The sequence below is a fragment of the Neovison vison genome, chromosome 5 (assembly GCF_020171115.1).
Source record: "Neovison vison isolate M4711 chromosome 5, ASM_NN_V1, whole genome shotgun sequence".
NCBI lineage: Eukaryota > Metazoa > Chordata > Mammalia > Carnivora > Mustelidae > Neogale > Neogale vison.
Genome location: NC_058095.1, coordinates 56,430,016 through 56,450,154, shown reverse-complemented (window position 1 = coordinate 56,450,154; position 20,139 = coordinate 56,430,016). Strand labels below are relative to the sequence as shown.

Below are 20,139 nucleotides of genomic sequence, written 5' to 3'. Positions count from 1 at the left end.
GGCCCGGACTCCTGGCTCCGCGCGCCAGGGCCCACCCGCCCCGCGTCCATCCCAGCCCGAGAGTGATGATCCGCCGGCGGAGCAGCCGCAGCAGCCCCGCGCGTCACCGCGCGGCCGCCTCCCCCGCCCCCTGCGGAAAGAGCGGCGCACACCCCTCGCTCGCACTCGCCTGCCCGCCCGCCCGCCCTCCAGAGTGTGGGGGGATTGGAGACGGTGGAAGGGGGCGGGAGCGGACAGACCGACGGAGGGACGAAACGGGCCAGGGCAGGGTGGAGACATCCCCCCTCCCTAGGTCTCCCACCCTCCGGGCTCTGGGGGTGGGTGGGTTGGGGACGCGGGGGTGGGGAGGTAGACTATGGGGGGCGGAGCATCATGTGAAGAAGGCGGAGCCTTGCATCTGTGGGCGGAACCATTTCGACAGTGGGCGGGGTTTGACGGCGATGGGTGGGGCTTGGCTATCCGAGCCACCGCCTCTTTTTGGGAGTGGGTCTGGTTTAAAGCTGGAAAGGAGGAGCCAGTGGGGAAAGGGGCGGAACTTTGCGTGGGGACCGGGATCTTTGGAAATTGGCCGGAGGTGGGGGGGGTAGATGTTAGAAGAAGCGATCAACTTTGAAAGTGGGCCAATCCGTGACGCAAATCCTCTAGTCCCGCCTCCCAGCCCCGCCCCTCAGCGCTCGGCTCCTCCGTCGCTAATTGGTTCCCGTTTCTCCGCCCGCCAGACGGCTTCGCCACTCAGCAGAGGTTTTACAAAGGCGCAAGTACCCGGGTGAGGACCCGGGCGCTGAAATGAACACGGCCTGGATTGGGCACTTATGGACCTCATTTGCATGGGAGACCGGGATTGGCTGGCATCTCGGGTGGCCTGGGCGGTGTTCGTCCGGCGCGTGACCGTCCACTGCCATGGCCGGGCCGGGTGTTGCTTTCCGCCGCTTGGGCGCCTTGTCCGGAGCCGGGGCCTTGGGCTTGGCCTCCTACGGGGCGCATGGTCAGGGGCTGGGAACGCAGCACACACTGCGGCGCCCGTTGCGGGGGTGGGGTGGGGGCGTCTAGTGCAGGGGAGGGGCCTGGGGGAAGTGCCAGACAGCCCTCGGAGTCCCGACCCTTTTACAGCCCCTCCAGCCGGGTCCGGTATGGTTCCCAGCAGTGCCCGTGCGTGCTTGCACCAATCAGAGGCGTCCTGGGGACACTCCTTGTCTCCAGGGTCCTCCTGGGTCCCGCCGGGAGCTGGGGCGGGCGAGGCCGGCGCTCCGACGGGTAACCTCTGCCTCTCCCTCCACAGGCGCCCAGTTTCCGGATGCCTACGGAAAGGAGGTGAAGCACCCGCGCTAGGACTCTCCGCCTCCGGGTCTCCGGGCGCCCAGAGTCGGGGGTCGCCGCGGGGGGCCGCGGAGGGGCGGGGCGCGGGGTCCCGGAGCGCAGAGGGCGGCCGGCCTGAGCCGTGGGTGCCTGCGCGGCAGGCCAGCCCGATTCAAGTTGGGGGCCGAATGGGATCCAGGCTCCCGCGTTGCTGGGGAAATGGCACCCACCCCCAACCACCTTTCTCTTTTCCTTACAGCTGTTTGACAAGGCCAACAAACACCACTTCATACACAGCCTGGCCCTGTTAGGGGTGCCCCACTGCAGAAAACCCCTCTGGGTAATCTGACCCCGCGCCTAACCTCGACCAAACCCCACCCGCTCCCGCTAGGTCTGCCCTTCTCTTACTGGCCTGTGTTCTTCTTGTATCTCCTTCAGGCCGGGTTACTGCTGGCCTCGGGAACCGCCTTATTCTGCACCAGCTTTTACTACCAGGCCCTGAGTGGAGACCCCGGCATCCAGACTTTGGCCCCGGTGGGAGGGAGCCTGCTTATCTTGGGCTGGCTTGCCTTGGCTCTTTGAGCTTCCGTGTGTTTGTTTTCTGCGTCCTTCTCTGAGAGTTGGAGTAGGGAGGGGATTAAAAGAGAAAGGCAAATAAAGTCACTTGAGTCTTGGTTCATCTTGGAGGAAGAAGGGTAGGGATTGTCGGCCTCTGGACTCCCTCCCTTTCCTAAGTCTGAGTCTTGGGTCTGGGGCTTCTGTTAATTCAAGTTGACTTGTTACAAGGTTCTTAGACCGGAAGGCATCGGAGCTGTAAAGTGCTAGAAGCTATGCAGAGTCTTACTGGAGTGTTCTCTGGCACCTGGGATTCTGTGTTCCGATAAGCTCATCCTGTGGTTCCGATGCTCACGGGAACTTGAAGATGACTTTAGGGTGGTGGTTTTCAGCCCTGGCAGCCCACAGATTTATGGAGCCCTCACTCTAGCAGTCAGGACACACAGGTGGATGGCCATTAGTTATAAAATACTTTGGGGTTCACCACAGGGGCAGATCATCATGTATGGGGGGCAGTCGGGAAATGCTTCATGGTGCCCAAGCAGAGGTGGGGAAGGGAAGAGTAACGAGCTTCTCCACTCGTTGTGGGTGGGCGGAATTTCTGAAGCAGGAGAGTGAGAAAAGGTGGCCAGGCAGGCTGTCGCGGCACCCACGGTAGGTAGGGAACCGGAAGAGATGTAGGGGGCAGCCAGGGCCTGTGAATTAGTCATCATGTGTCAGACACACATTACAAGGAAATTTAAGTCTGAACAAGATAGATGCCATCGTTTCCCCATGGAGTTGCCCGGCTAAGAGTAGAAATGGGTCATTGTGAGTTGTGCTGTGTGCTTGAAGGAAAATAACAGGGAGGCAGGGGGACGGTGGGGTAGTGGAGTAGGGGGGTGGGAAGCTGTCACCGAGGAAGTCCATTGAAGCGGGAGCTAATCAAGTACAAGGTTGGATGGGAAGCATATATATATATATATATATATTTTTTTTTTTTTAAAGATTTTATTTATTTATTTGACAGAGAGAACACAAGCAGGGGGAGTGGGAGAAGGAGAAGCTGGCTTCCGGATAAGCAGAGAGCAGCACAGTGCTGCAGGGCTCAGTCCCAGGACCCTGGGGTCATGACCTGAGCCCAAGGCAGCTGTTCAACAACTGAGCCACCCAGGGGAAGCATATTCTAGACAGGAAGAGTAACCTTCAGAACTGACCACAAAGAAGCCGTTCAAAATCCTTGAGGCAGAAGAAAATCAGGTGCACCGAGAAGGGGCAAAACCAGTGTGGCTGATGGGTAGTGGCGAGGGCCCCAGATCCCAGATGCCCATGCGGGCCTTGCCGGGAGTGGTAAGGCACTTGGAATTCATTTGTAATGCAGCAGTAAATGGTTGAAAGGTTTGAAGTCAGAGAATGCTAGGATCTGATGTCTACGTTTAGAAGACCTGGAGAACCCATCGGAGGAAGGCGGGAGAGGAGGCCCAGGTATGAGATGATGGTGGTGGCTTGTCTTTGTCTTAGGGTGGAAGAGATGGTCAGAAGGGCCCAGGTCAGATGCATTTCGAAGGTGGTGCCGATGGGACCCACTGATAGACTGGATATAAGGACTAAATGAGTGGGAGCCTTCTGGGTTATACACTTGCTGGAGGTGCTGTTACTCGGATGAGAAAAAGAGGCAGATCGGAGGAGGCAGGTTGGCATGTGTTGGACGGGCTTCCTCTGAAATGCCTGGTTTACATCCAAGCAGGTAGTTGGGAAGGGAAGTTCTGGACTCAGGCTTACGCATCACCCACCGACCCCAGCTGGTCTCCCATCCCATCTCTTCCCCATAAATGCCCTTGGAAGGATCCTGTGACTCATTAGGCTTTCAATCCTGTCATCTTTGGCCTCTGTAGCATGGGACACAGTTGGCCACATGGTCCTCGGAACATGACCTTTTTTTTAAAAAAAAAGATTTTATTTATTTATTTGACAGAGAGAGATCACAAGTAGGCAGAGAGGCAGGCAGAGAGAGAGGGGGAAGCAGGCTCCCTGCCGAGTGGAGAGCCCGATGCGGGCCTCAATCCCAGGACCCTGAGATCATAACCTGAGCCGAAGGCAGAGGCTTTAACCCACTGAGCCACCCAGGCGCCCCAATCGGAATACTTTTAAACCTAGGATTTCTGTCTCCCGCCCTAGTCCCTTCTGAGCTCCGGACCCCTGTAGCAGCTGCAGTGTGCGAAAACGTTCCGTAGGGACCTGAAGAACACGGTGAGGGGGCGGGTGTGTGTTCCAGACCGGGTAGGAGTTTTTGAGGCAGCCCTGAAGCAGACGAGAGCCCAGTGGACTTGTGACCTGAAAGAATTCCTGGTGACCAGGGGTGCCTGGGTGGCTCAGTCGGTTAAGCCTCTGCCTTCAGTTCTGATCATGATCCCAGGATCCTGGGTTTGAGCCCCGTGTCAGGTTCCCCGCTCAGCGGAGTCTGCTTTCCCTCTCTATCTGACTGCAATTCCCCCTGCTTGTGCTCTCTCTCTGTCAAATAAATAAAATCTTTAAAAAAGGAAAAAAAGAATTTTTGGTGAATGGCTTGAAGACCAGGTCGTAGTGAAAAATGTGGATACCGGGGGCCAAAGGGTGGGGAGCCTCGGGCTGAGAAGCCAGGCTCTTCTGAGGGCAGTGGGGAGCCACAGAAGCATTTATATCCAGGGAGGAGGCATGATTGAGGTGTATTAGTACAAGATCACAATATTTCTTCATTTTAGTGAGGACGAAAATACAGCCTCAGAGGGACCCCCCAGAGAGGCCCAGTGTGCCAGTGGCGGAGCCATCCCAGGATCCCCAGGATCCCCAGGCTCCAAGCACCCAGTCCAGGACTCCTGCTTCATTTCCATCCTTCACCCCAGGCAGCACGGGGGCTGTGGGGGACCTCCACGTGGAGGAGACCCCAACATCGGGAATGGCAAGTTTCCCTGTACTGTGATCCTTAACACCTGAGCTTTGACCCTGCCAGTGTGGGAGGGGGGCCCTTGAGGAACCAAGATAAATAAAGCCCGCTTAGTAATTGGTCCCTGTTATCACAGCACTGCGGTTTCCAGTTCTTGAGGGTCGTACAAGACAGCGGGAAGTGAAGCTAACGGAGGGGAAGCAGGTTGTCCATATCACAGCCGGGTGTAAGCCAGGATCCAAACTCCTGTCCTGCTCCCCGTGCTAAGTCCTTTCCTTCTTATACATGCCAAGACATTCAGACTTCAGCAGTGTAGACAGACCCTAGCAAAAGCAATTTGTTCCAGCGTGATCGGTGTTACATGTAGGAACAGAGGCGGGCTCCTTTTGCTTTGGGGGACTGGTAAGGCTTCTGCCCACCTACGGGGCAGCAGCATGAATAGTTCACCAGAAGAAAAGGGACAAACCACACTGGGGACAAGTCAGGAGGGAGAGCTGGAGTTTCTGGAGCGCAGGATGGAGTAGGCAGGCAGGAAATGACCAAGCAGGAGGAGCAGAGCCCCGTGAGGAAGGGCCTCCCGGGCCCAGCCCCAGTCAACTTTGCTTGCCCGTTTTCTCACATTCTGTACCCAAGCAAGCCATCAAGGCTAGTTGGCTTAAATGCAAACCCGGAATCTCACCACCTGCTCCTCACCTATCACTCCGGCCCCTGGTCCAAGCCCCCATCACATCCCACCTAGTTCTTCCAAGAACTTCTAGTTCTAGTTCCCTTGCCTGCCTATTCCAGACAGAGCAGCCTGAGAGACACCTTGTGACATCGGGGTCCTCAGCCTTTAGCTGTACATTAAAATCTTCAGAAATTCTCAAAAAGGTCTCCTGTCTTAATTGACCCCAGATATTCTAATTGAGTTGATAGGACCCGGGGCCCATGAAGAGGTATTTTGTGAAGCTCCCAGAAGATTCTCTCTTGTGGCCAGAGTTGAGGACCCCTGGTTGAGTGTCAGTTTCCGGTCTCCGTCCAAACCCTGCAACCCTTCCCATCTCACTCAGTCCAATCCAGTGGTCTGCAGGGCTGTATGTGGTTCAGGCTTCTGTGACCTCTCTTACTTCTCCCTGGTTCCTTCCATTCCCGCCGCACTGGCCTCCTTTCTGTCCGTTGAACAGGTAAGGCAGGCTTCTCCCTTAGAGTTTTTGCCTTCGGCGTTCCCTCCGCCAGAAACGTTCTTCGGCAGAAGTCGGCCTAGCTTGATCCTTGACCTCTAGGTTTTTGTTCAACTCCCACCTCCTTAGTGGCACCTTCCTTGCCCATCCCCTTCGGTAGCACCACTCCTGCCCACCACCCTGTATCCTCCTTACCTTGGCCCGTTTTTCTTCAGAGCACTGTTCACATCTGCCCTCTAGAATATTTTACATTTTTTGTCTCTTCTCTGCTAGAATGCAAGCCACAGGACATCAGCATTTTTTTTTTTTTTACATCAGCAATTTTTAATGTCTCTTAACTGCTGTAGATTCCTGGGCGCCCAGGCAGCTCAGTCAGTGAAGCGTCTGCCTTGGGCTCAGGTCAGGATCCCAGGGTCCTGGGATCCAGCCCCTCATGGGCTCTCCCTGCTCAGTGGGGAGCCTGCTTCTCCCCTCTCCCTCTGTTCCTCCCCCTGCTCGTGCTCTCTCTCTAATAAATAAAAAGCTTAAGAAAACAAACAAAAACCCTCTGTGTGTTCCTATCAGTGCTGTCTGACATAGAGTAGATGCTCACAGAGTCTTTGTTGAGTAATTTCCGTATGTTTATATGGTTCCCGCCAAGTCGAATCTGAGGTACTAATGGATACCAAGGGAGAGGTCAGGCTTTGGGTCTGAAGTTCACGATGACGAAAGCTGTGGCAGCAGCTGACCAGTCCAGACAAGCATGGACATAGGGGCAAAGGAGCCCCACCGTCACCCACAAACCTGCTTCTCCCTGTGTCCCTCTTGAGGGGTGACCTCAAGGGGTGACCTGGTCACCAGACAGGGACTGAACTCCTCACCTCCACATCTCACCCCTCCAACAAGTTCTATGTTACGATCTAAGTGTCCCCCAAGTCTGCCACGTCTATCTGTCCACACTAACACAGCATCCTCTCCCCCAGCGACTGTCCCGGGTGCCTGCACAGTCCACCTTCTGGTGTAAGTGGTTTCTCTAAAACACAGAATTGACCTTCTCCTTGGGTCTGAAGGTGTTGCGGTGAGCTCCGTGCGGTCCCTGGGGCCAAGTCCCAGTCCCAGCAGGCCCGTACACGTGCGCTGGCTTCGCTGTGTAAGCTCCTGTCTTACTGCTTGGCCCGTGGGGCCCCAGGCCCAGGGCTTCCTCGCAACTGCTCTGCTCAGGACGCAGGAGAGGCCACTCTTCTCGGGAGGCTTTCCTGCCAACCGCGCTGCCTCCGCCCCCCTCCCTGCGCCACACGGTCACCGCTGACACCGCTGGGCGGCCTGTCACCACGTGGCCTGGGGTTCCTGCAGGCACTACTGTAGTTGCAAGGTGTCTGAGTGGGTGACTGAGGCGTCACGGAGAGGAGCCCGCGAGGCAGCCCCCGGGAGGCCGAAAGGGAGCCGGGGACCAGCCCTGGAAGCCAATGAGGGAGTGTGAGGGTGTTCCGCTGCGTCAGCGGGGCCCGAACCGCCCTTGGGAGGAGGAGCCTGTGGTCCAGCGCCGCGCAAGCTGCCCTCGCTTCCCACCCAGGGACACGGAGCCCTCCGCGCCCGCAGACCTGGCGGGGTCGCAGGGCTAGGTCTCCGCCGGCAGCCCTCCGCAGGCAAGCGTCCTCCGGCCTGGGGCTGCGGAGCGGAGGTGGAGGGGACGCCGACCGCCCCGCGCAGCCGGTGGTCCACAGCCAGCGGAGAGCCGGCCTCCTTTGTGCGCAGGCGCGCCGCCCGGGCCGGGAGGGGCGGGGCGGGGCTTGGACGGGTCGAGGGGCGGGGTCAGCTCTCGGGCCCTCCTCCCCGAGCTCCTGTGAGCGACCCGGAGCTGGGCAACCCAGCTCTTCCAGGGGCTTCAGGTGAGCAGGGGGCACCGAAGGGTCAGGACGCCTACCCGGAGGTCGGGCCGTTGGTCGGGCCGCGGGTCCATCTGTCCTGCCGTCTGCCAACAGCGGTCTCCGCGGAGAATGGGAGAACAAAGGAGGGGGCGGTTCTGGGGCCCCCGAGGGAATGCAGGGTCGCAGGTACCCCGCCCTGCCCGCTGACAGTTTCGATTTCTCCCTGAGTCAGAGGCGCCGCCCTAGAGACCCTGGGCTGGCGGCGGGCGCAGCAGCCTGTCCGCGTTTGCCTGTCCGTCTTTGTGTCTGTCTCTGGGTCTGTTTGGCTGTGCCCGAACTTGCCTCCGCCGCTCAGACTGAGCCTCCCGGACACCCCGGTATCCCGCCAACTCCCCCCTCTCCCATGGCAGGTAAGTGGGCGCCGGGTGGAGGGTCTCCGTTATCCCCCCACGGACTCGGGAGCCGGGCGTCGAACACATCCTCCCGGAATGTGCTCCGACTGGCTGCGTGGGCCCCTCCCTTCCTCCGGGAGCCGCCGCCCTGCTCCCTCGCCGCATCTTTCTCGGCCTCTTCCCATCTCACTCCCCCCTCCGCAGCCTCGCGGCCCCTGGCCTGAGGGAAGTGGGTGAGGCCGCGGGTCCCCTTCTAATCCACCCCTGTCCCCCTCGACAGGCTACTTGCCCCACAAAGGGCACGCCCCTTCACCCCCACCTCCCTACCCTGTGACCACGGGGTACCCGGAGCCGGCCCTGCACCCTGGGCCCGGGCCGGCGCCAGTGCCCGCCCACGTACCTGCCCCTGCGCCCGGCTTCTCTGTCTTCCCCTCGCCCGGCCCCGGAGCCCCAGGGCCTGCCGCCCCCTTCTTGCCACTGCTGGGGGTGCCTTCCGGCCTCGAATTCCTGGTGCAGGTGAGTGGGAGGGAGGAGGAGTGGCGGGATGAGGCGGGGAGCCTGGCGTCCAGGCCAACCCGCTGACATCGCCGCCCACCCTACTCTCTTTCCAGATCGATCAGATCTTGATTCACCAGAAGGCTGAGCGCGTGGAAGGTGAGTGGAAGGGGGAGTAGGTTGGGCCTCATGGCGCGGGGGGGAGAGGGGGCGGAGAGGGTGCGCTCTCAGGGGTGCCAGTGCCTGAGCCTCGGCCTGTCCCCCGTGGCAGCGTTCCTAGGCTGGGAGACCTGTAACCGGTATGAACTGCGCTCAGGGGCCGGCCAGCCCCTGGGTCAGGCGGCTGAGGAGAGCAACTGCTGCGCGCGTCTGTGCTGTGGCGCCCGCCGGCCCCTGCGTGTCCGCGTGGTGGACCCCGGTGACCGCGAGGTGCTCCGCCTGCTCCGCCCCCTCCACTGTGGCTGCGGCTGCTGCCCATGCGGCCTCCAGGAGGTGGGCCGGGAGGGCCGGGCGGAGGAGGGGTTTGGGCAGGGGGGCCAGGCCATCGTGGGGAGGACCACTGACTGCGCACGGTCCACTCGCAACAAGGCGTGGGCTCGGGCCGGTGAGATGGGCGGCCGTGAGGGTGGTGACAAGTGGTCTAGCGAAGGGGGCGGGAGGTCTTGTGCAGGGAGACGGATGACGGAGCCCGACCTGTGAGAGCTTGGGCCGGGGTGCCCTGGCTCGGCTGATCCTGCCTGCCTCCCACTCCAGATGGAAGTCCAGGCTCCCCCCGGCACCACCATTGGCCACGTGCTACAGACCTGGCACCCCTTCCTCCCCAAGTTCTCCATCCAGGATGCCGATCGCCGCACCATCCTGCGTGTGGTGGGGCCCTGCTGGACCTGTGGCTGCGGCACAGACACCAACTTTGAGGTACTGGGAGTAAGGGGAGAGTCCTGGGACCTCCGTAAAGACAGATGGCAGCTTCTGTGAGGTGGGATGGTCAACACGAAGGTCAAGACCCTGAGCTCTAACATCCAAACCCACTGTGACTCCTACCACACTTCCAGGGTTCCTCCACTCAGGAAGGGATGTCCCTGTGGTCCTGAGAAATGAAAGCTTGGCAAAGAGGTGTCATCTTAGGGACCAGTGCTGATGGTCGCTGGCAGCCCTATGTGGAAGGGGAAAGAGTCTAAGGCCAGGCCCGATTTAGGGCAAGTCTGCTGTGGGCTGGACCCACGTGGCTCCTTTGCAGCAGTCTGTGAGCCCTGACCCAGGAGCAAGCACCAGACTTGCTAAGATCCTGCTGCTTGCCCCGCCAACCTAGAAGTCCAAACAGCCCCTCCAACTGGGAATCCGGGTGATCTATATCCCTGTCATCATGCATTTCTGTCATCCGCCGGGAGAGCCCAAGTGCTGATACTCTCAGGGGAAGGTTTCTAGAAGACAGGTATCTCACAAACACTTGAGTTCCCTCAGGGATAATCACCCATACAGATAAGGTAGGGATAATAGGTAGAAGCCCACAGACTTCCCAAGGTTGTTGATGAGGTGTCTGGCCTAAGCCTGCTTTTAAAATCGAGTCACCTTGGTGTGTGGGTGGAGGTTCCGTGATGGGAAGATCACTGGTGAGCTCTGGATGGGAACAGGAGACCTCAGGGCCCTCATAGGGCCAGTCTCCCTTTTACCTAATTGTGAAGGATCCCTATTTGGGGCTGCAGTTGGGACCCCAGGGCTGGCCGGGAGAAGCCCTTCCTCATCTTGAGACTGGTCTGCAGGAGTGCCCCAGCTCTGGGGGGCAGTGGGGGAAGGTGACGGGATGGGCATTGTTCCAGTCATGAAGACTAAGCCTAGGAAAAGGACTGGGGGATCACTGTGAGTTCCCACCCACAGCGGCAGGGGCTCTTGCTGCTGGGCCCAGGGAGGCCCGTGGAAATCTGGGTCCTCACAGGCCACATACTGCTGCCCCCATAGAAGCAGGTGGATGAAGCTGGCGTATGATGGTGGACAGGGTATGTCCTACTTTGCAGATTTGAGGAAAACCACACCTTCGGACAACCACAGCCTTCCAGGAGCCTGGGGGGCTCCTAGAGCTCAGGCTGCCCAGCCCCACTTGACCAGGCTACTGTGTTCAGGGCACCCAGGGCACCCACCATGGGTGCCAGGTACTTTGGTAACCAGAACAAACCCAGCGGGCAGCCCTGTGCTGAGATGAGCCCATCACACTTACACGTGTCCCACCGCTGATGTTCTGTTCTCACGTGAGGCCTTTTAAGAGCCACACATCAGAGCCCGAATTCTGATTTTTGCTATACACACGCAGCATGACCTAGGCTGACTCAGTTTCCCCCGATGTCAGAGAACCAGAGAGCAGTATCCAGCCTTACCTTGAGGTTCCGGATGGGGCTGTTGGAAGGATTCCTGGAGTGGAGGGCCTGCATGGTTCATGCGGGGTGATGGTGGGGGGTCAGTCGCATCCTTCCCAGTTGGGTTCTGCCCCCCACCTCCCACCGCCAGGTGAAGACCCCAGATGAGTCCCGCAGTGTGGGCCGCATCAGCAAGCAGTGGGGGGGGCTGCTCCGAGAGGCCCTCACGGATGCAGATGACTTTGGCCTGCAGTTCCCACTGGATCTGGATGTGAGGGTGAAGGCCGTGCTGCTGGGAGCCACATTCCTCATCGTGAGTTGGCCGCCCCGCCTCCCCTCCTGCCCCTCCGCTCTCACGCCAGGCTTTGAGCTCTGGTGACAGTGCCCTCCCCTCAGGACTACATGTTCTTCAAGAAGCGAGGAGGCACTGGGCCTTCGGCCATCACCAGTTAGAGGCCACCTCAGGGTGAGGAGACCATCACCTCAACGGGGATCCAAGATGGCGGCCTGCCCCAGCCCCTCCTCAGAGGCAGCCCCTTCCCTCGATGCACATGACAGGGGACAGACAGGGATACCTGAGAGTATAGGGGCCACGCGGCCATACCCCTACCCTCATTCCCCAGCCTCCTCCGCCTCGGCCCCCAGAGAAGGGTATATAGGAGAGCCCCGCCCCTGCGACCTCCCACCACCTTCTCTGGCGAGCCCCCAGCGCGCAGGCATATTCGCTTTCAGACTCTCCCTCACCCCCTACCAGGCCTCTGCTCCACGTGTGGTCTGTGGAATCCAGAGCCCTGGGGTTTTCTGACAGAGCTGGGGCTGGGGCCCTGCAGCACCAAAGATGGCGGCGAAGGCCGCTCTCCCCCTGCACCGGCTTGGCCAGCGAGTCCAGCCTGAGACTGTGGGCCTCTGAGGAGGGATCCCCGCCTCCCCGTCAGCAGCTGTAGGGCCTGCCCTCCAGTGCAAATGTCCTTCCTCCTTGGGCCCTGCCCGCAGCTGGCGCTTAGCAGCTCCCGTGCCTTACGCAAGCATCCCGTCCTTTCCTCACCCGGGGAAGGAGGCTGCACCTTTGTATGTTATATTCATATAAAGTTTGTAACTTTTTGGATACTGGGAGATGTATGTCATGGGAGAATAGAAGCATGGGTGCGGGAAGAAACCCAGGGAAACAGGTGGGCCTTTGGCGGGCGGCGGGGGAGGGCTGGCCCGTTTTGCCATCCAGGCTGCCCAGGTCCAGTGTCCTTGAGTTCAAGAAGGCAACGCCATCCTCCATCATGGCCCCGGACCGAGCCAAGCAGTCTGGGCCATGTACCCTGAATCCAGAGGGAGGCTTCTGCCATCTGGGATGGCTGCGCACACAGAGTCTGGCGTGGTAGGGCCCGGCCACTCCAGATGGCTATTCCCAAGGTCCTCCTGAGCAAGCGTGTGATGGGGGACAGCTCTGTCTCTCCAAGTTCTTTTGGTTGGGAATACGGTAGGCAGACCAGACTAGATCCTTCTATGAACCAGCCAGGGAGGCTGGAGCCTTCAGAGGCCAATGGGTACGGGAGGAGATGCTCGCCCATGCCCGGCCCCAGCTCCTGCTGCAGCTGCCTCTGGCACAGTCTCCCCGCGGAGGAAGTTCTGCCCTGGTGGGATCCGTTCTGGTTCCGCTTGGTCCCACACGGTCAGGCCGTCCATCCAGGCCGGTATCCATGCCCAAGGGGGCAGTGCTCAGGGCCGAGCCAGGACATAGCGACTGGCCGCGGAGAGATCCCACTGGTAATGCTCCAGGATGCGTCGGCAGTCGGCTCTGGACCGGCTGCTCAGATGGTAGAGCTGGTCCACCTGCGGGGTGGCAGGGGGGACAGTGGCCGGCAGGGGGGACAGTGAGTGCTCGGCGACGGGTGGGGGCCGCGGGAGCAGCAGGAACCAGAGAGCAGTATCCAGCCTTACCTTGAGGTTCCGGATGGCAGAAACCACGTCTCCCCCAGTGGCCCTCAGTGCCGCCTGGCACTCCTGGTGGGTGACTCCGTGCACGCTCAGCTCCACCTGCGGGGCACAAAGCCTCGCTCAGGCCGCTGCCCCGGCCTAGAGCCCCCTCCGGACACCAGCCACATCAGGGAGAGCTCACCTCCGTGACCCTCCTCTGCAGCTCGGGGTCTGGCAAGAGGCCTCCAGAGGGGACAGTGGCTTTGCCAGCGGCAGGTGCTTCTGAGGGCTGGCTGTGGGGGGGTTCCCTTTTGGGCCAGGGAGGCCTCTCCCTGGGGGGCTGGCTGGGCTGAGAAGGGCTAGAGGCAAAGGGAGTCTGGGATGGCAGGCCTGGGGGTCCCTGGGGCACAGCTCTGGCATGACGAAGTTCGGGGGGGCTCGAACCACCCCCTGTGGGGCGGGAGCCCAGGGACAGAACAGACTCCAGACTCTTGGAAAGGACTGTACGTTGAGAAAAAAAAATAGAGCTTGAGAGGGAGCACAGGTGCAGGGCCCTGCCTTCTCCCCACTCTGTGCCCTGCTCTTGGGGTGACCCTCGGCTAGGGGTGCAGTAGGGTATGCCCAGCAGACACCCAAGTCAAGGCAGGGGAGGACCCAAAAGGCCGAGGTGGCAGGAGCTGAAAGTGGGGTGGGCAGTCCCTCAAGTCCAGCCGGGCTGTCCAGTCAAGTGCACCAAGTTCGGGACTCCAGGCAGGGGGAGACTCAGAGAATCGCTCTTGATCTCGAGACCCCGGAGGCCAGGTCCCCATCAGCCATGCCTACCTTTCATCCTCTGCAGGGGCACATTCCTGTTCCTTCTCTGGGCCCGTGCAGGAGGTAAATCCTGAAGCTTTGCCTTCCCTCTGTCCCTGTGAGAGACAGGGATCCCACTCACTCCACACCCCCACCCCTGACCCACCTAGCCATGTCCCCTACCCCAGAAATGTTGGGGGGCTCTCCCAGGCAGGCGGAGACTCAGAGGGGACCCTCCAGCTGGGAGCCGAGCCCAGCCTTCCCTCCAGCCTCACCCGGGCCCCCTCCCCAAGCTTCCTTTCCAGAGAAGTTGCAGGACGTGGTTCCCCCAGCCCAGCTGTGTCCCCACACACACCCCACCCCACTGTTTCAGGTGCCCACCCATTTCCGCTTCCCTGCTGTTGCTCTCCCTGGGCAGGGGAGACCCTCTGGACCAGACGGTCTGGCGGGCCCCCCCCGTCTGCCAGCGTCACCGCCGAGGCCGGGAAGCTGCCCACTTTGAGTGTCCGGCCATTCTGTCCCTTCCAGGTCGCAGAGTCGGGGCTGTGGGAAGAGGCACTGGTGAAGGCGCCGGGCGGGGGCTGGGCCCGAGCCCACATTCAGCTCGCAAGCATCTGCCTGGAGGAAGGGAAGCTTTTTTTCTCCGGAACACAAAAGGGCTCTATGGGCTTGGTGGCTCCAGCCGGAGGCCACTGTGATGGTAGTGCAGCTCTCGGGGCCCAGTGGGGTAGAGGGGAGGCAGAGGAGCCAGGTTCAAGGAGCTGGGGAGCAGCAGGTTGGACCCGCATCGGGAAGGTGGGCTGGGAGTCCTCCTCCTGGGGACATGTGGGTGGCATGAGGCTCTTACCTGCCCTCGATGATGGTGATGAGGTCACCAGTCTGCATCCTTAGGGCGCCTGGCTCCATGACATCCTGGACACAACGTCCCTCAGGAGGCCAGGCCTGCAGAGACAGGAGGAGAGGGTATCAGGGGGTGTGGCCTGAGTCCAAAGGGTAATTTCATGGAAGCAGGGAAGAAAGGAGACTCCTCTCTGTTCTTGCCCCCAACAATGAAACCCGTTCCAGCTATGTCCTCGGTTCTGGGCCCAGGGTGGGACTGTCCCCGTCCCCCGGTTGTCATCCAGGAGGGGAGGCAGGCCTGGAGTCCATGCCAAGCTGGGCACAGCCCAAGAGTCAGTGAGCAAAAAAGGGGGGCCCTGTCTCTACCTAGGGGAACCAAGGCAAATGTCCCCTTCCCTGCTTTTACTCCACACACAGTTCTGCCTCCCGGGGCCTCCAGAAAATTTCCATTTCTTTCCGGCCCCACTGCCTTGACCGTGAACCAGACCTCGGCATCATTTCATTCCTGCTTTGGAGCCTGTCACCTACCTGCTCTTCCCATGTTCAGTGTCCTGCCTCCTATCCCTTCTTGCACCAAGCCAGAGCGACAGAGCACATAACGTGGGCTTGTGACCCACTCCTGCTCAAAACACTTCCATGGCTCCCAGGTGCCATCGGAGTAATGACTGAACTTCAACAACAGAGTTCAGTGATTTGGGTCATTTCACTGGTTTAACCGACCTAAGACCACTCCTCTGCTTACTCCGTGAATTTAGGCAAAGCCCTTCAATGTCAATGCCATAACTGCCCCATGGTAAAGGCCACGAAACAGTGGCCTTCCTGGATGGTGAGAATGAAGTAGTGGTGCAGGAAGATAGTCTAAGTATCTTAGTGTGGTACCTTCCACAGATCAAGCGGCCTGCATTAGCTCTGGTTATCTATGGCTCCTTCCTCATCCCTGCAGGGCGCCCCTGAGGTCACCTCGCTGTCTTCCCTGGGTTGCCGGCTGAACTGCTTTAACCTCTGCCTGGAGACACCCACAGCAGCCAGCTGTTCTGAGCGCCCCTTTTCTGGCCCAGCCCCCAGCCCTTGAGCCCACATGTGTGTAGGCCAAACTGCCTCCCCAGGGCTCCGAGCACCCTGCAGGTAGAGCCCGAATCTGCTGGTCTGTCCCAGACCCCAGCCCGGGAATTATCTGTTAGTCTTGTGCGTGCAACTCTGGGAGAAAAGGGGGAGGTGAGACGGGGTGTGGGGGGGAGGTAGGGGCTCCCACCTCTTGGAGCAGCCCCTCCAGGTAAGAAAAGCTAGGCCGGTCGGCGGGGTGAGGGGCCCAGCAGCGCAAGGCGACGGCGTAGAGCGCCCTGGAGCAGAGGGGAGGCCGAGGCAGCCGGGCCCGGTCCTGCTCCAGCCGCTGCAGGATGAGGTACGGCGGGACCCCGGCCCAGGGCTCCTTGCCCCGGGAGAACATCTCCCACAATGTCACCCCAAACATCCATACGTCGGACGCAGAAGAGAAGGCCCCCTGGCGTAGGCTCTCCGGCGCGCACCTGCGGAAACGCTGCTGAACTTGGCCGCCAAGGGGGCGGGGCGCGTCCCCCACGCCCCTCCCCGAGCGACCTCCACGGCGCCGCCACCACCCTCTATGATCTCCTTCCCAAACCCTTCCGAATCCTCGTCCCGGCCTACTCTGGGGGACTGGCGCGCCCACGCCGCCCGGATCGGCGCCCCCTCGGCCCCTCACCAGGCGTAGGGGATGGGGCGGGGCCCGCCCATGACGTAGCGGCCCCGGGCGCCGCGCAGCTGCCGCACCAGCCCGAAGTCCGCCACCTTGACCGTGCGCGGGGAAGCCAGCAGCAGGTTGCGCGTGGCGAGGTCTCGGTGCACCAGCCCGCGGGCCCCCAGGTACGCCATGGCCCCTGCCAGCTGCCGCAGAAAGAGGCACAGCAGGGCCACGGGCAGCGGGGGTGTCGGGGCCGGGGCGGTCAGGCGCGCGTGCAGGGAGCCCAGCGGCGCCAGCTCCATCACCTGCAGGAGCGCGGCGCCGCATGAGCAGAGGTCTGCCCCCTCCCCGCCGCCCACCCCGGCCTCTGGCCCCCTCCCTCCCTCCCATCGCGCGCCTGCCCTGGGAGCTGCTGTCCGGCCGGCTCACCATCTGCAGAGGCTGGCCCAGTACGAGGCCGTGCAGACGCAACACGTGTGGGTGCTCCAAGTTCATCATGACGGACACCTCTCGAAGGAAGTCCCCCAGCTCTGTGCCCACGGGGCCTTCAGGACCCACCCGGAGGGACTTGACAGCTACTGGGACCTGGGGCATCACAGGGAAAGGACACTGGCACTCAGAGCAGAGAGGGCATGCAGGGCAGAGGGGAAGCCAAAATTAAAAAAAAAAAGAAAAGAAAAAGAAAGAAAGAAAGAAGAAGCAAAGACCAGACCGACGGCTGGCCCCAGCACCCAGAATGACGGAGGCTCCCCGGACTCACACTCTGGCCACTGGGCAGTGTCCACAGCCCTCGGTGCACCACGCCAAAGCAGCCAGAGCCCAGCAGCTCCCCTCTGCACACAGCACCGTCCGGGATCAGACACTTGAGTCCTCCCTCAGGCTCAGGGAGGGACAGGAGGTTGTCGGGAACTGAGGTGGTCTCCTTCTGCTCAGGTGCCAAGCCCCCAAGGATCTGAAGCAGGGGTGGGAATTAAGTGTGTGGAACCCTGTACCACTCCTCCCTGACACTCGGCCCGCCCCAGTTCCGGGCCTATGTTGGCCCTTTAAGCCTGTTGCCCCCCGACCCCAAAACACACACCTTGTAGACCCAGTTCTTTGACTTGAGCCCCAAACGGTGCTTCTTCAGAGCCTCGGTGAGTCTGCGCTGGGCTGGGGAAGGTCAGAATCAGGGCACGTGGGTGTTACATGATGGGCTGTGGGGGTTAGGTCGGGACGCAGGAGGATTTACAGGGCAGAGGAGGGCTGAGGAAGAAGAGACCAGGGGCCCCTTACCAGGCCGGCCCATTCCAATGCCATCCAGGTCCTCGGGCCTGACAAAGTCAAAGTGCTCCGGCCGGGTCACAGTAAGCTCCTCGAGGATGGGTCGGTAGAACTGGGCCAGCTGGATGTCCCGGAGCAGCCTCAGCAGCCACACTGAACTCGCCTCAGGGACCATGTCTGGAGAAGGCATCCCGGAGGTCCATGCATCCAGCTCTAGAAACAAAGCCAATGGGACTCCCAGACAGCAGAAACGGGGCCTCGAGCTCCACCCCCACCCCCGACCCCATCAGACACACTCAGGTGCAGAGGGAGGGATGCATCATAGAAAGGCAGGAATCGGGCTACTCCCACAAACCCCAGGAAAAACCCTCCCCACACCTACCTACGGTCCCCACCTCACACTTGAGATCCCAGAGCTCTGCAGACCTGACGTATGTTCCTCTTCCCACTCTTGAGATAGGATGGCACCCTACTCCTGGACCCCTAGGACACCCAGGTACCACATCCCTGCCGGGGATGCCCAGATATGCTAACTACACAGCGCCTCCGCCCTGCCGATGCGCGTGCCCAGACACACGGGAACCTGCCTCCACACTCGAAACACTGCTACACACACACATACACACACACACGGAGACCTACAGACATGCTGCAAGAGGGCTGAGCCACTCAGACACATGGCCTTTCAAGTCCGAGACGTTCCAGAACGCTGCCGTGAACCATGCCTGCACGTCTACCGGTGACACTGAGGTTCACGGCCTCTGAGATACACCGCCCCACGTGTCGGAGACATCAAGGTCCACAGAAACACACAGCACACGAGACGACCAGGGCCCGTACGCACACACCCCTCAACTACGTGGGCATACGGCCCCTCGGCTCCGAGATGCCCAGGCTCACCGCCTGGCCGGCACCCGAGACAGCCACGCCTGAAATCACTGGGCATTTGTGACCGGCGGTCAGGTGCAGGCTGAGCTAAGCTCGGGCACTGCCCACGGAGCCAGGTGCTGCCGGGTGCACAGTCCCTTCCACACCCACCTGCGCTCAGCTGCAGGAGCCCTGCCCGCACACCTGAGTCACTCAATCCGACCGGGCTTCCAGGCAACACCCCCAGTCTGAGCTAACCAAGACCGGGAGCTGTGGGAGCTGCCTGCACCGCGCTCTCCCTGCCTGCACCTGGACGCCCCCCTCCACCTTTAGTTAAACCCTGACGAAGGGCTGAACTAGGGACCGGACGCGCGGAGGGGCGAGGAGGAAGGAGGCCGGGACCCAGAGAGACCGCCAGCAAGGTGAGGTGGGGACAGTACCCGAAGGGGGACGGGAGGAAAGGCGGCCGCGGAAGGGAGGGGAGGCGAACAGGGCATCCGCGGACGCACCCCAAGCGACGGCCGCTCCTGCGGCCCCTGTGCCCCGCGTCCCCGTCCCGCGGGACCCTCACCTGGCGAAGGCGGAAGCGGCGGCGGCGGAACCACCCTGGCCGTCAGCACTAAATCCCGGGGGGGCGGGACCACAGCCGCGGGGGCGGGGCCGCAGGCCGTAGGGGCGGGGCCCGGCGCCGCGCTGGGGAGCCCTACCACGCCCCTCGCCCCCAACCCAGGAAGGCCTGAGGCGGGGGGGGGGCATGGGGGGGGCGCCTCCTCCTCCGGGCCAGACCCGGAGAAACCCTTCTCCCGTCTTTTCCCTCTCTCATCCTCTACATCCTCTTTCCCGCCTCTTCCAAAGAACTTTTCATCCCTCCCAGGCTTCCTGGGACCGTGGGGTCCTGTCCCCCGTGTCCCCTCTCCCCAAATCTTTCACCTCTCCCGGCCAGAGCCCCACCCCTTACGCGGATCAGCACCAGATGGAGAAATGCTACCCAGGCCCTGGGAATGTGAGGCTAAACAGGACCTTGTCCCTGCCCCCTAGCAGGGGAGAGGGCGTCCTAGCCCCCATATGGGGGGAGGCAGGGTAGCGCAGGGTGCTCTGAAATGGAACCAGGGCGGACAGGTGTTGCTGGTGCAGGAAGTCAGCCCTCAGCCCACGTGGTCTAATGTTGGGACCATTGTCCCTGGCCCAGCTCTGAATATTGGTCCAATGTGCTGCCCCGAAGAGGGACCTTTTGGGAGCACCCCAGGACAGAACACGCGGGAGGTCTTGTGTGTGGGTGGGCTCCTGCCCCCCATCCCGGCTTGGTACCTGGTCTGGGTGGTCAAGGGCAGCACCCCATGCTTTAGGGCACCCCTCTCCATAACTGGCACTTAACTGGCCACGTTCTGGCTCAACCCTCCTTCCCCCACGTATTCTCTGTACACTGGCTGTGGGGATGGGGGCCACAGGTCAAAGTCCAGAACCTCCAAAAAGGCTCTGAGGAGGAGCATTCCTCTCCTTTTCTCTTAGGGGTCCCAGGGAGGAAGTCACCAGTCTCAGGACATCTGGTGTGTCTCCTTCTGTCCCAAGGAAGGATGTGCAAGCTGTCCCCAGAGTCCCTTGGGGGGAACACTCCCCCCATCCTGGTAAGCATACAGGATATTCCAACACTGATGGGAAATTTTTTATAGTTTACAGTTCAACCTGCTTGGTTTCCTTGCCTTCTCTTGACCTCCAGCGAGGCCAGCTTATCACACTGTAATAGCTCCCTCTGCATCTGATGTCCCGGCTATACTGTG

General features: G+C 61.0%; 3 protein-coding genes across 7 annotated transcripts; 2 read left to right on the top strand and 1 right to left on the bottom strand.

Annotated features, from left to right (window-relative positions):
• Window positions 1-856: 856 nt before the first annotated feature.
• Window positions 857-1,955, top strand: TMEM256 (transmembrane protein 256). Its single transcript, XM_044248971.1, has 4 exons — window positions 857-985; window positions 1,280-1,311; window positions 1,556-1,636; window positions 1,735-1,955. The coding sequence occupies exons 1-4, from the start codon at window positions 901-903 to the stop codon at window positions 1,876-1,878; spliced, it is 342 nt and encodes a 113-aa protein (XP_044104906.1). The 5' UTR covers window positions 857-900; the 3' UTR covers window positions 1,879-1,955.
• Window positions 1,956-7,413: 5,458 nt separating this feature from the next.
• PLSCR3 (phospholipid scramblase 3) lies at window positions 7,414-12,100 on the top strand. 3 transcript variants are annotated; one of them, XM_044248969.1, is made up of 8 exons: window positions 7,414-7,781; window positions 7,989-8,170; window positions 8,433-8,668; window positions 8,764-8,806; window positions 8,919-9,139; window positions 9,401-9,562; window positions 11,147-11,308; window positions 11,392-12,100. In XM_044248969.1, exons 2-8 carry the CDS (start codon window positions 8,164-8,166, stop codon window positions 11,446-11,448), a joined length of 888 nt encoding a protein of 295 aa, XP_044104904.1. In that variant the 5' UTR covers window positions 7,414-7,781; window positions 7,989-8,163; the 3' UTR covers window positions 11,449-12,100. The 3 variants fall into 3 exon arrangements, with proteins under 3 accessions (XP_044104904.1, XP_044104905.1, XP_044104903.1); XM_044248970.1 differs by having other exon boundaries at window positions 7,471-7,781; window positions 7,993-8,170; XM_044248968.1 differs by having other exon boundaries at window positions 7,471-8,170.
• Window positions 12,050-18,969, bottom strand: TNK1 (tyrosine kinase non receptor 1). Of its 3 annotated transcripts, none has more exons than XM_044248966.1 (13): window positions 18,933-18,969; window positions 17,507-17,707; window positions 17,313-17,383; window positions 16,995-17,186; window positions 16,664-16,819; window positions 16,256-16,539; window positions 15,788-16,061; window positions 14,543-14,637; window positions 14,077-14,238; window positions 13,726-13,811; window positions 13,106-13,404; window positions 12,928-13,023; window positions 12,639-12,819 (listed from the first exon to the last, which is right to left on the bottom strand). In XM_044248966.1, exons 2-13 carry the CDS (start codon window positions 17,682-17,684, stop codon window positions 12,706-12,708), a joined length of 2,007 nt encoding a protein of 668 aa, XP_044104901.1. In that variant the 5' UTR covers window positions 17,685-17,707; window positions 18,933-18,969; the 3' UTR covers window positions 12,639-12,705. The 3 variants fall into 3 exon arrangements, with proteins under 3 accessions (XP_044104902.1, XP_044104901.1, XP_044104900.1); XM_044248965.1 differs by lacking the exon at window positions 18,933-18,969 and adding an exon at window positions 18,871-18,922; XM_044248967.1 differs by lacking the exons at window positions 13,106-13,404; window positions 18,933-18,969 and adding an exon at window positions 18,871-18,923 and having other exon boundaries at window positions 12,050-12,819.
• Window positions 18,970-20,139: the final 1,170 nt, after the last annotated feature.